The 18,094-nt window shown below is 45.4% G+C and overlaps 1 protein-coding gene across 1 annotated transcript in view; it reads right to left on the bottom strand.

The window, feature by feature from the left end:
* Positions 1 to 18,094, bottom strand: part of ARHGEF6 (Rac/Cdc42 guanine nucleotide exchange factor 6) — an 85,501-nt gene that overhangs the window by 40,004 nt on the left and 27,403 nt on the right. Inside the window, 7 exon segments of the mRNA XM_032773193.2 lie at positions 20 to 166; positions 3,390 to 3,449; positions 7,609 to 7,747; positions 9,816 to 9,938; positions 11,336 to 11,431; positions 13,274 to 13,368; positions 14,869 to 14,939. Of these exon segments, the coding sequence (XP_032629084.1) occupies positions 20 to 166; positions 3,390 to 3,449; positions 7,609 to 7,747; positions 9,816 to 9,938; positions 11,336 to 11,431; positions 13,274 to 13,368; positions 14,869 to 14,939 (731 nt within the window).

Raw genomic sequence — 18,094 nt, 5'->3', positions numbered from 1 at the left:
GCCATGTTAAACACCTTACCTCACTTGCCCCACACTGTACCATGACCTGTGACATATAGATTACATTGCCCATGGTTTTGATATCCTCCCCTTCCCATCCTGGAATGGACTCTGAAAGGATCTGCAATTCAAGTTGTTTCCTCTTCCTCAGCTCCTGGCACTGTGACTGTAAAGCCGATATCACAGACAAAAAAAAGTTTTGTTAAAATGAGAACAGGAAAACTTCAGACACATACCTGCTCTAGCCCACCAAGAAGAGATTTTCTGGCAATGCTCCTATCAGTTTGATGGCTAACATCAAATGCAGTCATTAGTGTGACCACTTCACAAGGAGAATGTCTTTCTGCAGGGCAGATTTTTAAAAGTATTTAGATTTTCAAAAGCATCTAGATATCTAAAATGCATTGATTTCAATGGGTGTTAGGTGCATAGGTGCTTTTGAAAATCCAACTAGGTGCCTAAATACCTTTAAAAATCTGGCCTTAACATTCTACATTGTATATTACTTATTTAGGGTCACATGAACCTGGCAACAGATTATGGTTTATTGTAACTTTCCCTTAATAAAAAGTATCAAAAATCTGGCCTTAGAGGAAGACCAGAAAAGACCAGGCTACCACCAAGTATCTCAGTGAGAAATGAACTGCTTCACTCAGTTTTATATAATAGAATTCAAGCAAGCAGAAAATCTTAAATTTGCTTTATTGTACTAAGTTTGTTAAAGTCACAACAGTTTGATGAATTACAAAGTCAGAAGATATTTAAAAAATGAAAATTAAGAAAAGATAAATTAAAGGGGCACTGAGGTACATGTTCTTTTGTCAAACCAGCCCTGTATCTAAGTGAAAAATGTATCCATTTTCTAAGCCAAGGTGGCCACAGAGTGGGAATTGTGAACTTTCTATTTTTGTAGGTTTTTAATGGGAAAACAGCAATTTTGTCCAAACTGTAAGTAAAGTGCAAAACTGCATGAAGCAAATCAGCAAATATTTTCCTATTAAATATTGCATAACAAAAACTGTGAATTTTGCACATTTGAATAGAATAACTTAAAAGGAATCCATTTAAGTTGATCTAAAACCAGAATATCTCATTATAGTTCAACAGAATGGGCCAAACGCTCGGCCTGTCTAAATGCGTATAGCTCCAATGAGCAAAATGTGTTGCTCTTCTTTCCTGCTGCCTTACTTGGCACATGGGAACAATAATAAAAGATGCAAATGGAAAAGAAAATGAAAGAGCTGTTGAGAAAAATTTACATTTAAAAAACTCTAACATCGTCATTATACATTTATTTTTATTAATTGTATCTAGGTTCAGGAGTACTGATTATACATACATGATCTCACTCTCTGAGGGCAAAGGGCCTGGTCCGAAACACTCTGTAGTCAATGGGAAACCTCTCATTGACTTCAATAGGCTTTGGATCAGGCCCTAACTCCTGAGGTCTTCATACAGCATGTACACAGGCGAAATTCCCAGTGAAGTCAATGGAGGGGCTGACTGAGCAAGGATTGCAGGATATTGTCCTAAAGCACATGCACTACTCAGTGGGGCTGTGGAAGCATTTCATTATGAAACCTGATATAGGGTGAAGTTCTGATGACTTGGGAGGAAAAATCCTGCAAGGCCAAGCCTTGGCTCAATTTTTACTCAGTCCTCACACTTGCCAAGCTCTGATTTCTTACTCTATTTTAAACTCAGGATTTAAGCCAGTTTTGTACAAATCTTTCAGGGGCTGTGACCCTTTTGCTGTGACTGAAGGAGGAGCCCCTTTTGGCTGTACCCTTGAGGCACTCATTTTTATAACCAGAGTTTAGTGGTTTCCTTTTGGTTTGCAAAACTTTGTGCCAAAAGTCATGCGGTACAAGTCACATGGTAGGTTTTCTGTGACCCTGATTGGCTGAACCTGCAGTTCAGAAGATGCAAACCCACATAAAACCTACAAACGTTTTCTGCAATCCCTATAAACTGAAACCACTGTATTATCACCCTGCTGCTATGACAGGACTACAAATAGCATTTTTGTTAGCTTTGTGCAACCCATACACTATGCTTGGAAGCATACACTTGACTGATCCCTGACTCCATGAAAGTCATGCACGCATTTCTGAAGGCAGAATTTAACTCTTTGACCATCTAACCTCAGACATATAGTAAGTACACTACAGTGATAAGTAAGAGCCCAATCCTGAGATGTGCTGAGCTTCAGCAAACTCCACTGAAGCCTGCAAGATTTGCAGATGCTGAGCCCCTTGCAGAATTAAGTGCTTATCTTACCTTATGCACCACAGACAGTTTAACAATAGGACCTAATACGTGAATAGCTCAGGTACAAATCTCCTTACATTACTAGCATCTCTAAAGCTTTAAGCCATTTTGAAGTTAATATAACTGAATTACTCCCCTATTATCTGCTATAATGAATGCAAATTGTTGAGCTTCTAAGTAAATGTAACGTGACACCCTGTTTCCTGTTTTCTATGAAATTTCTCCTCCCTCCTTTCTTCATTGGCATCACTAATCATTGTAAACTTGCATCTTCTCTGCTAAGGAAGGAAGGAAGCTGGACCACATTTGGAGTGGTTATAGTGAAAGGTATTCAGTAGCTTAACAGACACAGAACATAACTTCCTTGATAACTAAGGATTAAACCTTTCTAAGTAAAACGGTCAACCATGTGGAAGGTTTTCTTTCTCCTTTCATTTGCCAAAAGGTTCTAAAGTGATTTGGAACGATTAACTGAAATATGTTCACTATTGAATTGCTACTGATTGCTTTACTGTTATTTGTAAAGACACAAAGAGACAGTAGACTAATAACTTCTCTACGTATTGCCATTTCACATGGCGTTATAATGTTTATAATATATAAGGACCTGTTTATTATATGTTTATATTATAATGTTTATAATATACAAGGACCTTATCCCAAGTCCATGGATACCAGTGGAAAGAATCCCAATTAAAATCAATGGGCTGTGGATCAGCCCCGGAATGCATCTCTTTATTAGAAGTGATAGTTGAGTCATATACTTGCGTTAACCCTTCATAGCTCATTTTAATGAGTAAGGAATTGTGCAATTACATGCAGCAAAAATGACAAAGGTGTAAAGGGGAAAGAGATGAAAAGAAACTCCCCACCCACCCGTGGCTTCCTTCTGCGGCACATATTTAAAATATGTTTCTTTATCTAGTTAGGTACTACACTACCGAGATCACAATGCAATTGTTGGCAAAGTCAGGCAAAATTTCAAATAAGGTGTCTCCATAACCTATCTTTTCCATTCTAAAAGACCTTTTCACAAGGAGACAAATGTCACGCTTGACTCACTCTTTCTGAAACACAGCACAGAGAAGGAGCACTCTATTTTGAGAATCGCCACCTACCACAAGAGACTTGAAAGATGTGAATGCTTTCAAAACATCTTCATGATCCGGATGTGCCTCCTAGTGAAGGAAGAAATCTTTGTTACTTACGAATAGCAACAGCATTTGGAAATGCAGATTTCCCCCATTACTGCCATGGTTTAAAAGCCATGGAAATTCTATATTGCCATATGGACCTGGGCTGCAGCCATTCAACACAGGGAAGATGCAGTATGGCCCAGGGAACTGCACATCCCAGTGGGGTGAAGGACCCCCTCAGATCCTATCCTTCACTCTTCTACTGCCTTTGTCATCCTCATGTGATATAAAGCAACTAAGTGAAGTGCTGATGCAAAACTGTTCAACAAAAGAAAAGGGATCAAGGATAGATACCATTTCAGCTCAACCAAATGTTGCTTTTTAAGAAAACTACAGCCCAGTGCCAGATTGTATAGGGCAAAGTTCTGCTCTCTTGTCCACAGAACAGATCTTGACTCTCGCATGAAATATTCCACCGCATCACCTCCCATGTATGGAATTCCCATTAACATCAGTGGGAGCTCTGCACATGCACAGAGAACAGAAGGTTAGAGGGGCAGAGATCAGGGCAGGACACTGCCCTTAGTCTCTGCCTCCATCACTGTATGCGTATAGCCATTCTGATATTGAACAGACACACACAACTCCCATCAACTTCCACTGGAGTAGTTCACACAGATCTGTGGGCAGAATTTGGCTTATACATTATACAGTCTTTATAACCAGACTCTAGAGCCCAATTGCTGGACATAGTAGCTGGCCCAGCCAAGAACAGTGCTTAAATTGTAACAAAAGAGGTGCTGGGAATCACACAAATAGGTGCCAGGGGCTCAAATAAAATGTTTTTACTTTCATAACTGATGCAGCAGGCCCAGAGGCTCAGCCCTGGCAAGCCCCAGCACAAATTAAGCTCACAACATACAGCCTCTCCCACTTCTATCACATTTGCTTATACCCTTGATTTATACACTTATACAGGTATGAGGTTCATATAAGGCGCAGCACGTATAAACCGACTCACCATGTTCACAATCTAGAAACCAACAAAAATAGGTGACCTGTGTCTGACCAACCCTCCAGCTCTTCGCTCACCTTGGTTAGGGTGTTGACCACAGCCGTTGTGGACATGCAGTCAGAGGAGCACGGGCAGTAGTCAGTGAAAGCGTTAGAGGAGTTTCTCTTTTCCTCGTTTCCTCTCTAGCCTGGGCCCTACGCTAGAAACATCAGCCGGTGCTGACATGCACAGCTGGGATGGTGCTGGAAGGAATGTAAGGGCAAAGTGCAGGCCAGACCAAGCCCTGTTTAGCCCAGCTATAGAAAACACGGCTGAGCTTTCCCTGGAGCAGATGTAACATGGAGAGACCCCAGTCATCAGCAGGCAGGATTGAACCTGGGACTTCTGAAACGTTGTGCATGAGCCTCTACTGCATGAGCTAAAAGCCCCATGTCGCTTAGCTAAGGCTGTAGCAGAGTTGTCAGTCTCTAGCGGGAGACAGGGCGCCACACTGAGCAGGCAGGGGTTACACCTAGAGGATCTCCCAGTCAATCGCAAGCTCCGGCGGTGCAGTGAGGCTGCCGCTAACACAGGCTCCCTGCCTGCCAAGGCCCCACGCTGCTCCCGGAAGTGGCCAGCGTGGCTCCACAGCCCCGGGGGTGGAGGAAGGTGTCTCCCTCCACGCACTGCTCCTGCCCGCAAGCACTGTGCCTGCAGCAGCTATTGGCCAGGAGCAGGGAGCTGGGGCCAATGGGTGCTGCAGGGGTGATGCTTGCACAGAGGGGCAGCATGCAGAGCCACATGCCCTCCCACCCCCAGGGGTACGTTGGTCCCTTCTGGGAGTGGTGTGGGGCCAGGGTGGGCACGGAGTCTGCATTAGTGGCAGCCACATTGAGCCACAGACTGGGAGCCACCAGAGGTAAGTGCTGCCCAGTGGGAGGCCTCACCTCAACCCCGAGCCCTGAGCCCCCTCCTAGAACCAGCACCCCATACCCCCTCCTGCACCCCAAACCCCAGCCCTGACCCCAACCCAGAACCAGCACCCTGTACCCTCTCCTGCACCCCAACCCTCTGCCCCAGCCACGACTCCCCTCCCAGAGTCAGCACCCTGTACCCCCTCCTTTATCCCAACCCTCTGTCCCAGCCCAGAGCCTGCACCCCAATCCCGTGCCTCAGCCTGATGAAAGTGAGTGACGGTAGGGGAAAGTGAGCGACAGAGAGTGGGGGCATGGAGTGAGTGGTATGGGGCCTTGGGAAAGGGGCGGGATAGATCCTGGGTTGCCCTTAAATTCAAAAAGTGATCTTGGGTATAAAAAGGTGAGAGACCACTGAGTTACACAGATTTAACTGGCCTGGGCAGGAACAGGGTCAGCAACCAGATGGATTATCTGTACTAGAGCTTTCAAAGTTTTTAACATAGCGGCTCACCTGAACCTAGGTTAACAATGGTAGGACATTTTTAGGACACTTCACTGGTGTGAACAAGCTTCCAGCTGCCCATCCAGAGGTGAGCTGTATTTTGGATAAAAAAGTCTGGATAAAATGTGTCCTCTGGGACTGAATCCTATCCCAGTGCGGTAACCAGGCGACTAGATTTCCCCTCTCTCACCCCTCTGCTGCTGTCAGCATTTGACAGATTTTGCTAAGGCCAAATTTCAAAATAAGCCAGTGACATGAGGGCTTGTGGGGAACTGTAGAAGCTTTCCAAAAATATAAGTATCTTATTTAGCAAGCCTCAAAACTGAGCCTTCTTTGGGCATTTCTCAGAGCCCTGCCCTGGTGCCAGGATCCTCTGCTGCCTCCTGCATTCAGCCCACCATGGTGTGGCCCACCATGACTGCCGCAGAGCACCACAGCTCCTCGCCAATTCACCCACTGCTGAAAGCACACGGGACAGCAGCAACTCCCCAAGCAGCCATGTGGGAGCTGCCTTGGGCAAACCCTCCGGAAGAGGGGCCGAACACTGGAGCCTCACTAGACCCTTCTCCAGAAATCCCCACCCCCCAGCGGGTGAACAGCCTCTCCCATCCACCCTCTAGGGGCCTGCTCCCCATCTGGTGCCACCAGGTCTGCTTGTGCCTCAGCAGTTTTCCTGGGGTAGCTCCTCCTGGCCTGCACTAGCCCCGTTTCCACTCTTCCTCTGCCCCACCCTGGTTGCATCCCCTCCTTCCTCATTGCTGTCTCTCCACTGTGTGCGCCTGCTGCCTGCAGGGTTCTCGCTTGCCACTGGGAGGGTCTGTTCATGGATACACCAGGTGCCTCAGCAGAGCAGCTGCTTCCGTGGTATGAGCGCACTTCACTTGATCTGAGCTCATAGAGCCGGTATGAGCGCACTTGTGCTGCGAAAAGCTCAGAGCAACAGAAGAGCAGCCTTTGGTTACTACCCTGGGAGCAGTGGCCTCTTGTGGCCACAGGCAAGAATTGCAAACAAAACATCTATTTTGGTCCAGCTCCTCAAGGACACAACATGGGGACCCAGGACAGATGCCAAAATCTGTCCTGCTCAAAACAAGACTGTTGGCCAATCTGCTGCCTTCACCTCTTATCTCGTTAGCCTAGGCACCCAGTACTTTCATAGCCCTCACTGCCACAGTGTCCAAGAGCCCCCTGCCCTCCCATGTCTCCCTCCTGCTGCTGCAGTGTCCAGAGGGCAGGGCTCAGGGTCATGAAGCTCCATGGGGAAGGTGCTGGAGGATGAGCAGCTGAGATCTTGTAGCTTTGAGGAGGGAGAGCTGATGCACTAAGTCTCTGCGTGGGTGACAGCCCAGAGGCTGTGACCCAGTTGGGCCCTGCCCTCACTGCTCAGCTGACCCATGTTAGATTAGAGCACTTTGAACCTGATTACGCATCATGATTAGACGCAGCTATAAGGCTTGAGAGTAAGAATGGCCTAGCAGTTAGGGTGCTAGTCTCCGATTTGGAAGACCCAAGTTTAGTTCCTTGTTCTGCCACAAATTTTCCGTGTGACCTTGGGCCAGTCTCTAATTCCTCCATGCCAGAAGATTGGGGATAATGGCACTGTCCTACCTCACAGGGGTGTGTGAGGAGAAATATGTTGAAGCATGTGGGGTGCTCAGTTTCTACAATAGTGGCTCCCCTGCCCCCCTAGACAGAAGGACCCCGGGTACAAGCAATTCTCAATGCAGTTTTTTTGGCAGCACAAAGCCCCACTTATGATCTGCCCGGCAGACACTATGTTTCATTTACCTCCATGTGCCGCTCCAGTTCTTGGAGAAGGGTGATGTACTTATCCAGTCTCATGAAGGGTTTGCTGAGGCTTGTTGTTAAGATCAAAATTCCTGGGTTGGACGCGCCCTGGTTCTCCATAAACTTCTCCAGTTCATCCCTATAAATAGAGACAACGAAAGTTTACCAGCCTTTAAGGGTCATGTTTTACTAACACCTTCACTGTGCAAATAACAGTGGCCCAGCTTCTTCCACATTTGCCAACTGATGCAAACACAGTGGGCCAGAGAGGGCCAGGCTGGGGTTCTGGCAGATCAAAGCCACTGCTTCCCAAGGAGAGCTTGTGGGGGGGGGCGGGGAATCATGCCTCTGGAAAACCCTGGTGCTCTGCAGGCGTGTGCATGCTGTGCAACCACCACAGGTAGGTGCAGCCACCTCCACACACTAGTGCACTGGCCAGCTCTGCAGAGGTAGGAAACCAAGTTCCTCTGGGGTGACTTGAGTCCCAGGAACACTAGGAAGGAGCAGTACCTGTGCTCCCTCCCACTGCAGCTGGCCCTTGCATGGAGTCCCCATTGAGAGATGGCTCCTAGAACCCTTCCCCCACCCCCACATACCTGTGCCAGGACCCAGACACAATGCAAGTCCAATGTACAGTTCCGGAGAATACATTTGTAATGACAGTTGCTCATGTTAGATGGCAAGTAGGGACTGCTGTTACAAGCTGCTGTAGCATAGGCATGCCAAGTACTGTCAGGGCTCTGCCCATCACCACTAGGCCTCTCTCCTGTGGCATGAGGCCTGGGCACCCTGGATCCACTTGCTGCTGAGTGCCTGAACAACCCACTGGGAGTAGTAAGGAGGATTTCCTTTCTAGAGAACATGCTTTATAGAGATCACTAAGTTACTAGTGACCACTGCTGGAAGACTGTGTCCACAATTCAAGAATAACGTTGCTATATTGGAGATGGTTCAGAGAAGAGCCAAAGAATGATTAAAGGGTTAGAAAATGCACCTTACAGTGACAGATTCAAAGAGCTCTATTTAGCTGAACAAATAGAAGTTGAGGAGTGACTTAATTACAGTCTATAAGTACCTCTATGGGAAACAAAGACTTAAAAATGGGCTCTTCAATCAAGCAGAGAAAGAGCTAACATAACCCAGTGGACACAATCCAGTCTAACACAAATCAATGGCTGGAAGCTGAAGCTAGAAAAATTCAGACTGAAAATAAAATGTAAATTTTACCCAGTGATGCTAATTAAACATTGGAAGTTGTTCCAAGGGTCGTGGTGGATTCTCCACCACTGGCCATTTTTAAATCATGATTGGATGGTTTTCTGAAAGTTCTGCTCTGGGAATTATTTTGGGGAAGTTCTATGATCTGTGTTTTACAGATCAGACTGAACGATCACAATGGTCTGTTTTGTCCTTGGCACCTACTAAACATGCACAACATGCTCAGCTTTGGCTCATAACACTTTGGAGAGCACATTTTGTGTGTATCAGCATAATCAGTTAAATGCGCATTTGAAACATTCTCTGGCTAATGAACTGAATGAAGGAGTCACTCACAATAGCCAGGACTGTAATTAGGCTAAATTACAATCAGATATGTTAAAAGAGAAACATTTGAAAGGCCTTGGGCTGAGGTCACTGCTTTCACAGCTGTTTGCAGGAGAACTAAGCAGCACTGGGGGGAACGCAGCAGTAGCCTGCCAGCTCAGAGGACTCTCTTAGTTCTCAGTTTACAGTATAAAGCTCCAGCACATGCAGGTGTCTGCCCAGGAGTCACACCTTGAATGAGACTGTTGCTGTGATTAGTGCAATAATGTAAAGACCTGCGTGGCCTCTTTGTGGTTTGCTGAGCAAACCTCTGTTTCAAGCCTCTTCATGCTGTATTGCGGGCCTGATCCTGAGAGGTGTGGAGCACCCTCAAGTAAGTGAATGCAAGTTGAAGGTGTCTGAATCTCACAGGATCAGACCCCTGATATCAGCGTGTCAGTTTCATGTGGGATACTTGTGTGTCCTTGCAGTGAAGGCAGGTGAGCACAGGTTGATCTGCATGGTGGCAGGTTCCTCTGAACACACACAGGGTCTTTGGAAAGGCTCTGTGCAAACATGTTGCCTTTGGATCCTGTTGTCGAGATCCCAGGCAAAGGCCCTGGCTGGACTTGGCATTGTTAAAAAACGGATGGTTTGCTCTTTCGACACAAGTCGTTCCTGACCTGTGTTGGGTTAGCACGTTAACAGCGGAAGGGTGGTTAGCGCAATACGTGAGGTACAGGGATCGGAACTGTGGCATCAGGTTCATAAAACAGCCTCCCACTCTCTGCTGGTTCTCGGGAAGCCTGCAAATATAAGCAGCAACATCTTCAGAGCATGTCATTGAAACAGGAGTTAATGAGCCAGGTCCTCAGACATAACAAAGCATCAGTGAAATGGACAGACTGTATTTCATAACCAGCTGTCAGTGCTATCTGTGGTAGAAATTCAGCTATGTAGAGCAGTGGTTCTCAACCAGGGGTACATGTATCCGTGGGAGTATGCAGAGGTCTTCCAGGGGGTACCTCAACTCATCAAGATATTTGCCTAGTTATACAACAGGCTACATAAAAAGCACTAGCAAGTCACTACAGACTAAAATTTCGTACAGACAATGGCTTGTTTATACTACTCCACATACTATACACTGAAACATAAGCACAATATTTATATTCCAATTGATTTATTTTATAATTATATGGTAAAAATTAGAAAGTCAGCAATTTTTCAGTAACAGTGTGCTGTGACACTTTTGTATTTTTATGTCTGATTTTGTAAGCAGGTAGTTTTTTAAGTGAGGTGAACGTGGGGGTACGCAAGGCAAATCAGACTCCTGAAAGGGGTACCGTCATTTGGAATGGTTGAGAGCCATTGACGTAGCCCACCATAATACAGAACACACTTAGAGCCTTTCAGTGACAGAATTCAGAATTCTAGCTGAGGTGCTGTAACTTTAGCTGGTCAAACACTCCATAGCCGAGGACACACATGGAAGTGCCTCTCAGGTCTCTGCTGTGGCAGCTTAATGAAGTGTGAGTGTTTCCTCTGACATCTCTGGCCTGTTGCTTTGGGCCAAAGGAGCCCCTGTCCTGCATGGCTCCTTCCCTCAGAAGCTCTGTGCAGTACTTGAATAGGAGATGAGAAAGAGAAAGGAAGCCCAGAGTCTGAAATGATTCGGCTATTTTGACATGCTTCCCCCCACCCCATCCCATTAGTCAGCTTTCTTTGTCTCTTTTCAGCTATCCCCAGTAAAAGGGATGAGACAGAACTATCCATTTCTCCCAGTTCTAGCCCAGGCTCTGCCCTGGTCACATTGACAGCTGGGGATGATACATTTGCTTGGGATGAAAGGAAAAGATTTAGGTTGATACTGTACAAAAAGGCTTACGAGAGTTAGACACCTAGTTTCCCCTGACTTCCAATGGGACTTGGCATCGGTCTCCTAAAGGCAAATGCCAGTCTTAACTTTCTGTTTATAAGCAGAGCAGTTCAGAAGACACCTCAGAGGTACACATGTCACTATTTCTATTACCTTCTCTTACCCTCTAAGCACTGATGACAGCCTTCTCTAGCTCCTCTTTCTTCTATATTAAAACAAATGTACAGACAGTAGCTAGGAGCCAGGTTAATAAAAAGGCCTTTGTATTATTTTTAACCACAGGTTAGTAACTCATCACCCTTAATTGCAATGGCAGATGCTTACTTTGCACATTCTTCCAAGGCTTGATTCAGTGTTAGCTGAAACGAACATATTTCTTCAACGTTTCCCAGTAAAGATGCAATATCCACCACACTTAGCCTGAAAGAATTAAAATACTGAATAGTACTTGATAGGTACTTTGGAATGATTCAAAACAATTCTCTTATTTAAAAAAAAAACATCTGAGAACATCTCCAAATAACCTGTTCAAAATATGGGAGATTTAAAGTATTTGTTCCAACAGAAACACAAATTAATGTAATGAAATACAAAACCAAAATTCATGATACACAAATAATACCTCATAGAAGATGTTTGCGATCAAGGATTAACTGAATTGTATTTTAATCCTGTATTTGTCTCACATTGTTTAATTGTCCTCATCGATATAGACAGGATTTCTTCTGGGGGCAGAGGAGGATGTAGACACAGAAATACGGGCAGAATAGTGTTCATAGGCAGGCCAGCCCTGACTTATGTTGCAAGATCGGAGCTTTAGATTGTAATCTCTTCCAGGAATGGACTTTGTACAGCACCTAGCACTTAGGAGCTATTGCACACAAATTACAATGACAATCTCTGTGCTCCCTGCACTTCCTGCTAGTCTTCCCATCATCATCTCAGCACCCTCAGTCATTTCAGCCTTTCTTCCCTTTGTGCTCTCTACAGTTTTATGATAAATCAGACTTCTAGATATGATTGTTACAGCAATATGAGCAAGTCACATCACCTAGTGTTGTGCTCCTCCATCCCAGGATAAGAACTGTGACTAAGAAGGCCAACATTCATCCTGTGGAGAAGAAAGGCTGGGGTCTAGAGACTTTTCCATTGCTGAATTTATCCACACAAATATTTCCAAAGGTTTGAGGAATCTGACTTAAAAAACAGAAACTTTGTTCCCATAGAAAATATGAAGGGCTTGAGATTCTGCCCTCAGATCTCTCCAAAATGAAAAAAGGCTGTGTTTGACCTCTCTCTGTGCTTGTAACCTACTGGAGTTCTACTTTCTCCTCACAGTATGCAGCACCAAAATCCAGAGATACCGCTACTCCACGATTACAATTGCACAACTTCTAAAGAGGGGCTGGCTGGCTCTACTAGATGGAATTATCCAAGCATGCATGTTGTGCCTATTTATGCTACTTCCTAGGGCAGACGACTATAAATCCAATGCAGTAAGCATAAGAGACAGGTTACTGAAACTGGAATAATTTATGCACAGTGAGACTACTGACGTGTAGGCAACAAAGAGATATCTACATGCCATTGCTTGGACAAATGAAAGACAAAGGTTTGATAAAATCCTAAATTTGTGATTGGATGTAGATGGAATCTGAAATTTTCACATCAGCTTTTCTCATAATAGTGACAGAAAACATTTTGGACTATGTCTTATTTCTGCACCTAGACCCTGACAATGACCCTCAGTTGCCCATACATCACTTTGGCTATCCATAACTACAGGATGATGTGTAGAGAACAAGAAAACACTTCAAGCAGATCAATGTACAGAGAGCGGGGCAATGCTTACTAGTTAGCAAGTTCAGAATAAACAAGCGCCAGACTAACCATAGTTAATGCAATTCCTAGATCATAGCCTGGTCTAAATAATGTCCACTGAAGAAATGACTAGGAGGTCCCATTTGAAGTTGAGCAGCCAAAATAAGGCACATTGGAGGAGAATACACATGAGAGAACAGTTCCATGTATGAGCCTGTAGTGATACTATCTATCAGAATCGCATATTTAATAATCCATCGCACAATCAGATGTCTACGCAAAAATGCAGGAAAAGGAGGAGTCAGAAGCTATCAAGCTTTGTTTTTCTGATCATTCTGAGGTTTTGCCTGAGTACCTTTAAAGAGCAGAATTGGTCCCTAAATATTCAAAACTGAAAAGGCTTTGAAGTGTTGTGTCATCACAGACTGACTTGGGTCTTACTTGTCATAGGATTGGAGGGGTCTCAAGTAAGTTCCCAGAAGTGACTGTAGTTCCTTAGCATAGTCACGTTCTGTTTCCAGAATACTTTGCAGTACCTACAGTGAGAGACAGAACAAAGAGCAGATCTCAGCACTAATGACTAGGTGCATGACTACATCAGCTTCCACCAACAGAGCAACCTGGAAACATATTTTAAATCCACCTCTGACTTATTAATGCCTAAAGAACATGCTAATGCAAGACAGCAACTGTGCAAAACAGGAATGAGGTTTCAGATTACAGATTTGATCTCACAAGGTGCAGAGTGTCCCAGAAAAGCAGTAAAAATAAGCCTTAGAAGCTGCTCCTTCTTGACTTCTCTTTTCTGTTATTCAGGGCCGGCTCCAGGCACCAGCACAGCAAGCAGGTGCTTGGGGTGGCCAACGGAAAGGGGTGGCACGGCCAGCTCTTCAGTGGCAAGTCCCTCAGTCCCTTTCGGAGGGAAGGACCTGCCGCCGAATTGCCACTGAAGAATGAAGCAGCGGCCCTGCGGCAGTAGAACTGCCGCTGAAGTGCCGATCGCAGCTTTTTTGCTGCTTGGGTGGCAAAACACTGGAGCCGGCCCTGATGCTATTGGAACATAATGCAAATGCACAGGCAGATTAGGTATTTGCTCCCACAAAAGGCCATTTGCATGCATAAGTGGCTATTTGGCTATGCCAATACTGACTGGGGAAGCATGCAGGCACAGTAACTACACACAAATCACATGCAATTGGACTAGTGCTAGATGAAAACAGTGCAACTGCAAGAGTAGACAGGACTAAGCCCAGTTCAACACAGTTTCAGCCCAGACCACGGCTCAGTCATCACTTGATGGTTGGTTCACGCCTCACCTGCCTACCTTGGCAGTTAATCTCTTTTCAGCACTGGTGCAGCAAGACCCACTGCAGTCACCCTTTGTCAGTGAACAGCAGCTTTCTTACTGCAGATCAAGCTCTAGAGACAGATGAGGCTGTTCCTAGTCGAGGTTTTCAGCACCTGGGCATGGGCTGTTTCAGCTGGTTTGCACAAAATACATTTTGCTATACTGACAAATGCATTTAACCTCCGCCAGTCTGTATGTCCAAATGCAGACGTTTTAACTCTCTCTTATGCCATGGGTCAATGCTTATTTTACCTCTCAGTTTAATTTGCCTTGCTCCATCACAAACCCGATTACTTTCTGACTTATATGAAGGTACATAATTTACATCAGAAATAATAAAATGGAAAAAAGGCAAATTATGTTTTTTTAAATACCAATCTCGCAACTTACTAAACTTCCATCTTCGCTCTTCTATCTGGGCTCTTTGTTTTCAGTCTCTCTCTCTCACATACTGTAGCATCTTATACGTGTAGTTTATCATCTCAATAGCCAAGCAGACATCTTGAACCACTGAAGTCTCAATAGTTAAATTTAAACACAAACTGCCAGATCCTCAACTGGCATAAATTAAATTAGCTCCAAGGACTTCAGTGAAGCTGCCACAATTTATATTAGCTGAGGATCTGATCCAGAGGATAAAAATAATAATCTGCTTATTAAAACATATGATCAGTGCTTTAAAACTTACCACTGTATAATAATTCTTTGTAAGTTGAGGGCTTTCCTGTCCTTTTAATGCTTTGGGAGAGAGTGGTTTATCTGAACAAAAAAAACAACAAAAAACCCTGTAAATTATAAAGCAGAACTGCTATCATCCTATCAGGAAAATCCACATCTGTATCTTGTCCAGCAGACTGCAAAAAGTCACATAGTCACAGAAAAAAGAGAAGCCCAATTGCAGGGATTTTTAAATGAAACCTGAAGCAAAGTGAATGCATGCATGAAACTGACAGCTGTGTAAGTCTGGACAGAACTGCAACACAGCCATTCTATGATATTTACAAGTTTTTTTCTAAAATAACTGGCAACCGTGCAACAGCTGGGGGGGTTTGCAGCAGGTGTTTTGCTTCAGCCAATCCGCAGAATTCAGATTTCATACTCCTAACTCTGGGGACTTCTGAGTTTCTGGGTTTGCTGTGGGCGATCTCTAATTCATGATTTATTTAAACACACCTCAATAGGTAGTTGCAAGTTGAGGTTCAACCCTGCAGTCCTTTGAAAGGCAAAATCCTCACTGAAATTAAGGGAGTTTTGAGTGACTAAGGAACAGACCAAAGCTGAAAGGCTCAAAGTTCAACCGACACTACATCTTTCTCTTACATCCATTTGCTAAGATAACTCACAGTAGCCTCTTTTATCCATTTGGTCTGTCCCTTCCCCCCACACCTCCCAGTCACTGTTGCACTGCTCTTTTCCCTAGAAAAAGCTAACTATGCCAACAACGTGCAGGGATAAATTGCTGTGGGTTCACAAGGAAGAGAACAATACCTCTGCCTGAAGCTGCTCTTAACTTTCAGGGCCTAAAAAACCACATTATGACTGTGCAATTCATGGTAATGCCAGGAGGCATTTCCATTTTGGGCATTGTTTCCTCTGTCTAGAAGAACGGGTTTGATGGTATGCCCTGCTCCTCCACCTGTACACGGGCTCATTTCTGCATTCCTTTGGTGTACCAAGCTCCCCTTGGTGTTAGTGGGAGCTCTGAACATATAGGAAGAGCTTGAGAGTTGCCAGGCAGAATAGACAGTGGTATTTTGTCCTGTGTGTGCTCTTCTTGCAATCTCCAAAGCATACTCACAGTCACACAGACAATAGGGGAGAAGCTGAAGTTGATAAATTGAGCATATTTCAGACTGCAGCTTGTTGTATTTTCTATTTATTGCCCTTGCAACATCTCCTGTCTCCTCCACAGAGGGTCCCTGTGCATCACTTAAAGCACTTTATGATGCTTTACTCCACACTGGTAGATACTATGGCCCCAAAATACACTGAGGATACAGCGCAAGCGCAAATAGCATCATGTGACTGAAGCACTGAAAAAAGGCAGAGCAACTCTGTTGTGCAGATGCAATCAAGCTGCAATGGTAACTGAATCAATGAGAGTTAATGTCTGTGTTCTAACATCTGCTGTTGTGTTATTTAGAGACTTTAATTATAAACCTGCAGCAAATTTATCTACAGCCTCTATTAACTTGGCCTAGGGGGCTTTGGTTCAGGTCCTTTCTGAGCTTTAACTTGCTTTAGGCTCTGAGGGCTCTAGGTAGGGGGACCAGACAGGAAATGTGAAAAAAGGGCTGGGGGGTAATAGGAGCCTATATAAGAAAATGATCCAAAAATCGGGACTGTCCCTATAAAATCGGGACTTCTGGTCACCCTAGAGCCTCTAGGGGACAGGGGTGCATGTGTATGTACTGGCTTTTTCCGTTGGGATATCAGAGTCCATGCCTTGGCAGACATCACAGGTAAAGAACGTAGGCCATTTTAGTGCCTTCCCCTTCTGTGCAGACTGCAAACCCTCCATGAAGCCCAGCACAACAAGCAGTGCCCGTGTGACACTAGAGTGTCTGTGCAGGGTCAGCCCTGCAAGACGTTAGCAAACAGTGCGCACAGGTCCTGCCCAGAGCTGCTGGAACTAAGGGCGCTGGGACTGCTGCAACGCCCCTGACTTGAAGTGGTTTCCATCCTATCAAGGGTTTAGTTTGGTTCATTGGCTCTCTATACAAATTGGGCCTGTCCACACTGGGCCATTGTCAAGCCTGTGCAGAGGGCCAGCACAAGGTCCATCTATCTCCAAAATAGGGAAAAATCAATGGCAACAGCTGGTGTCACCTCCAAAACACTGGTCACAAAGGGCCTGGTTCACTCCACTAAAGTAAATGGGAAGACTTCAGTTGACTTAATGAGAGTTGGATCAGGCAGGTGCCTAAATATGGATCTAAAGGCCTAACTTTAACTCCCATCTTTGAAAACTTTCCCCACTATTTAAAAATCTGCTGAAACCAGATTCCAAAACTCAGCACACGAGGAGGGAAAGCAGCTCCCTGAAACCACTCCACCTCCACTCAAACGTCACAAGCCAGTCTGCAGTTACCTGACGAACTGGTAACTGCTTCCTGCTTGACAGCCCAAACCTGCCGCCTCCTCCATACGCCTGGAGGCCCTTGACAAACACAGCCAATCCCTTCTGCATGCCTAGCTCTGGAAGGGCTCCTGGCATAAGCACATGAACCAGGGCGCTGGGACTGGGGGGTGTCAGGAGGCAGGGTGAGGTTACAGGTTCAGCAGCTATGTGGATTCTCTAGTCCATCTCCACCCCCAGATATGGGGGGAGGGAAAGGGGTCAGGGCCTAGAGCTGGCATACAGGCTACTCATTACTGCTGCTCTTGCCCTGCAGCCTTTGCCCAGTGAATTCCTAGCTGCCTGTGGAGCTACTTGAGTTGCGTGCTAGAAGGAGGATTGGAGGCGAACAGATTTACAGCTCAAAAGGCTGTGATGCTCCTCTTGGGCTCACTGGGAGATTAGATCCAGTGTGGCCCCTTCCTCTTACTTTATGAAACCTTCATTTTTCTGCTTCATGTGACTGACATTTGTTTGCCTCCCACGGCTTTCCCTGATAGACTCATTCTTTGAAAAAGCTGCAGCAGCAAGTCTCAGAGTCTTGGTCAACTGACTTGGGCTCACGGGGCTCACACTACCCAGCTAAAACCAGCAGTGCAGACGTTCCCGCTCAACAGAAGCATGGCTCTGAGACCCAGCCAGGAGGGTGGGTCTCAGAGCCCAAGCAGGAACATCTACGCTTCTAGTGTTAGCCCCATTGTACAAGCCAGACTCAGTTGACCCAGGTTCTGAGACCTGCTGCCCCTGGGGGAAGGCGGAGTTGCAGTGGAGACAGACCCTATGACTCCACTGTAAA

Source organism: Chelonoidis abingdonii, chromosome 8, assembly GCF_003597395.2.
Source record: "Chelonoidis abingdonii isolate Lonesome George chromosome 8, CheloAbing_2.0, whole genome shotgun sequence".
Lineage (NCBI taxonomy): Eukaryota > Metazoa > Chordata > Testudines > Testudinidae > Chelonoidis > Chelonoidis abingdonii.
This window is presented reverse-complemented; position numbering and strand designations above follow the sequence as displayed.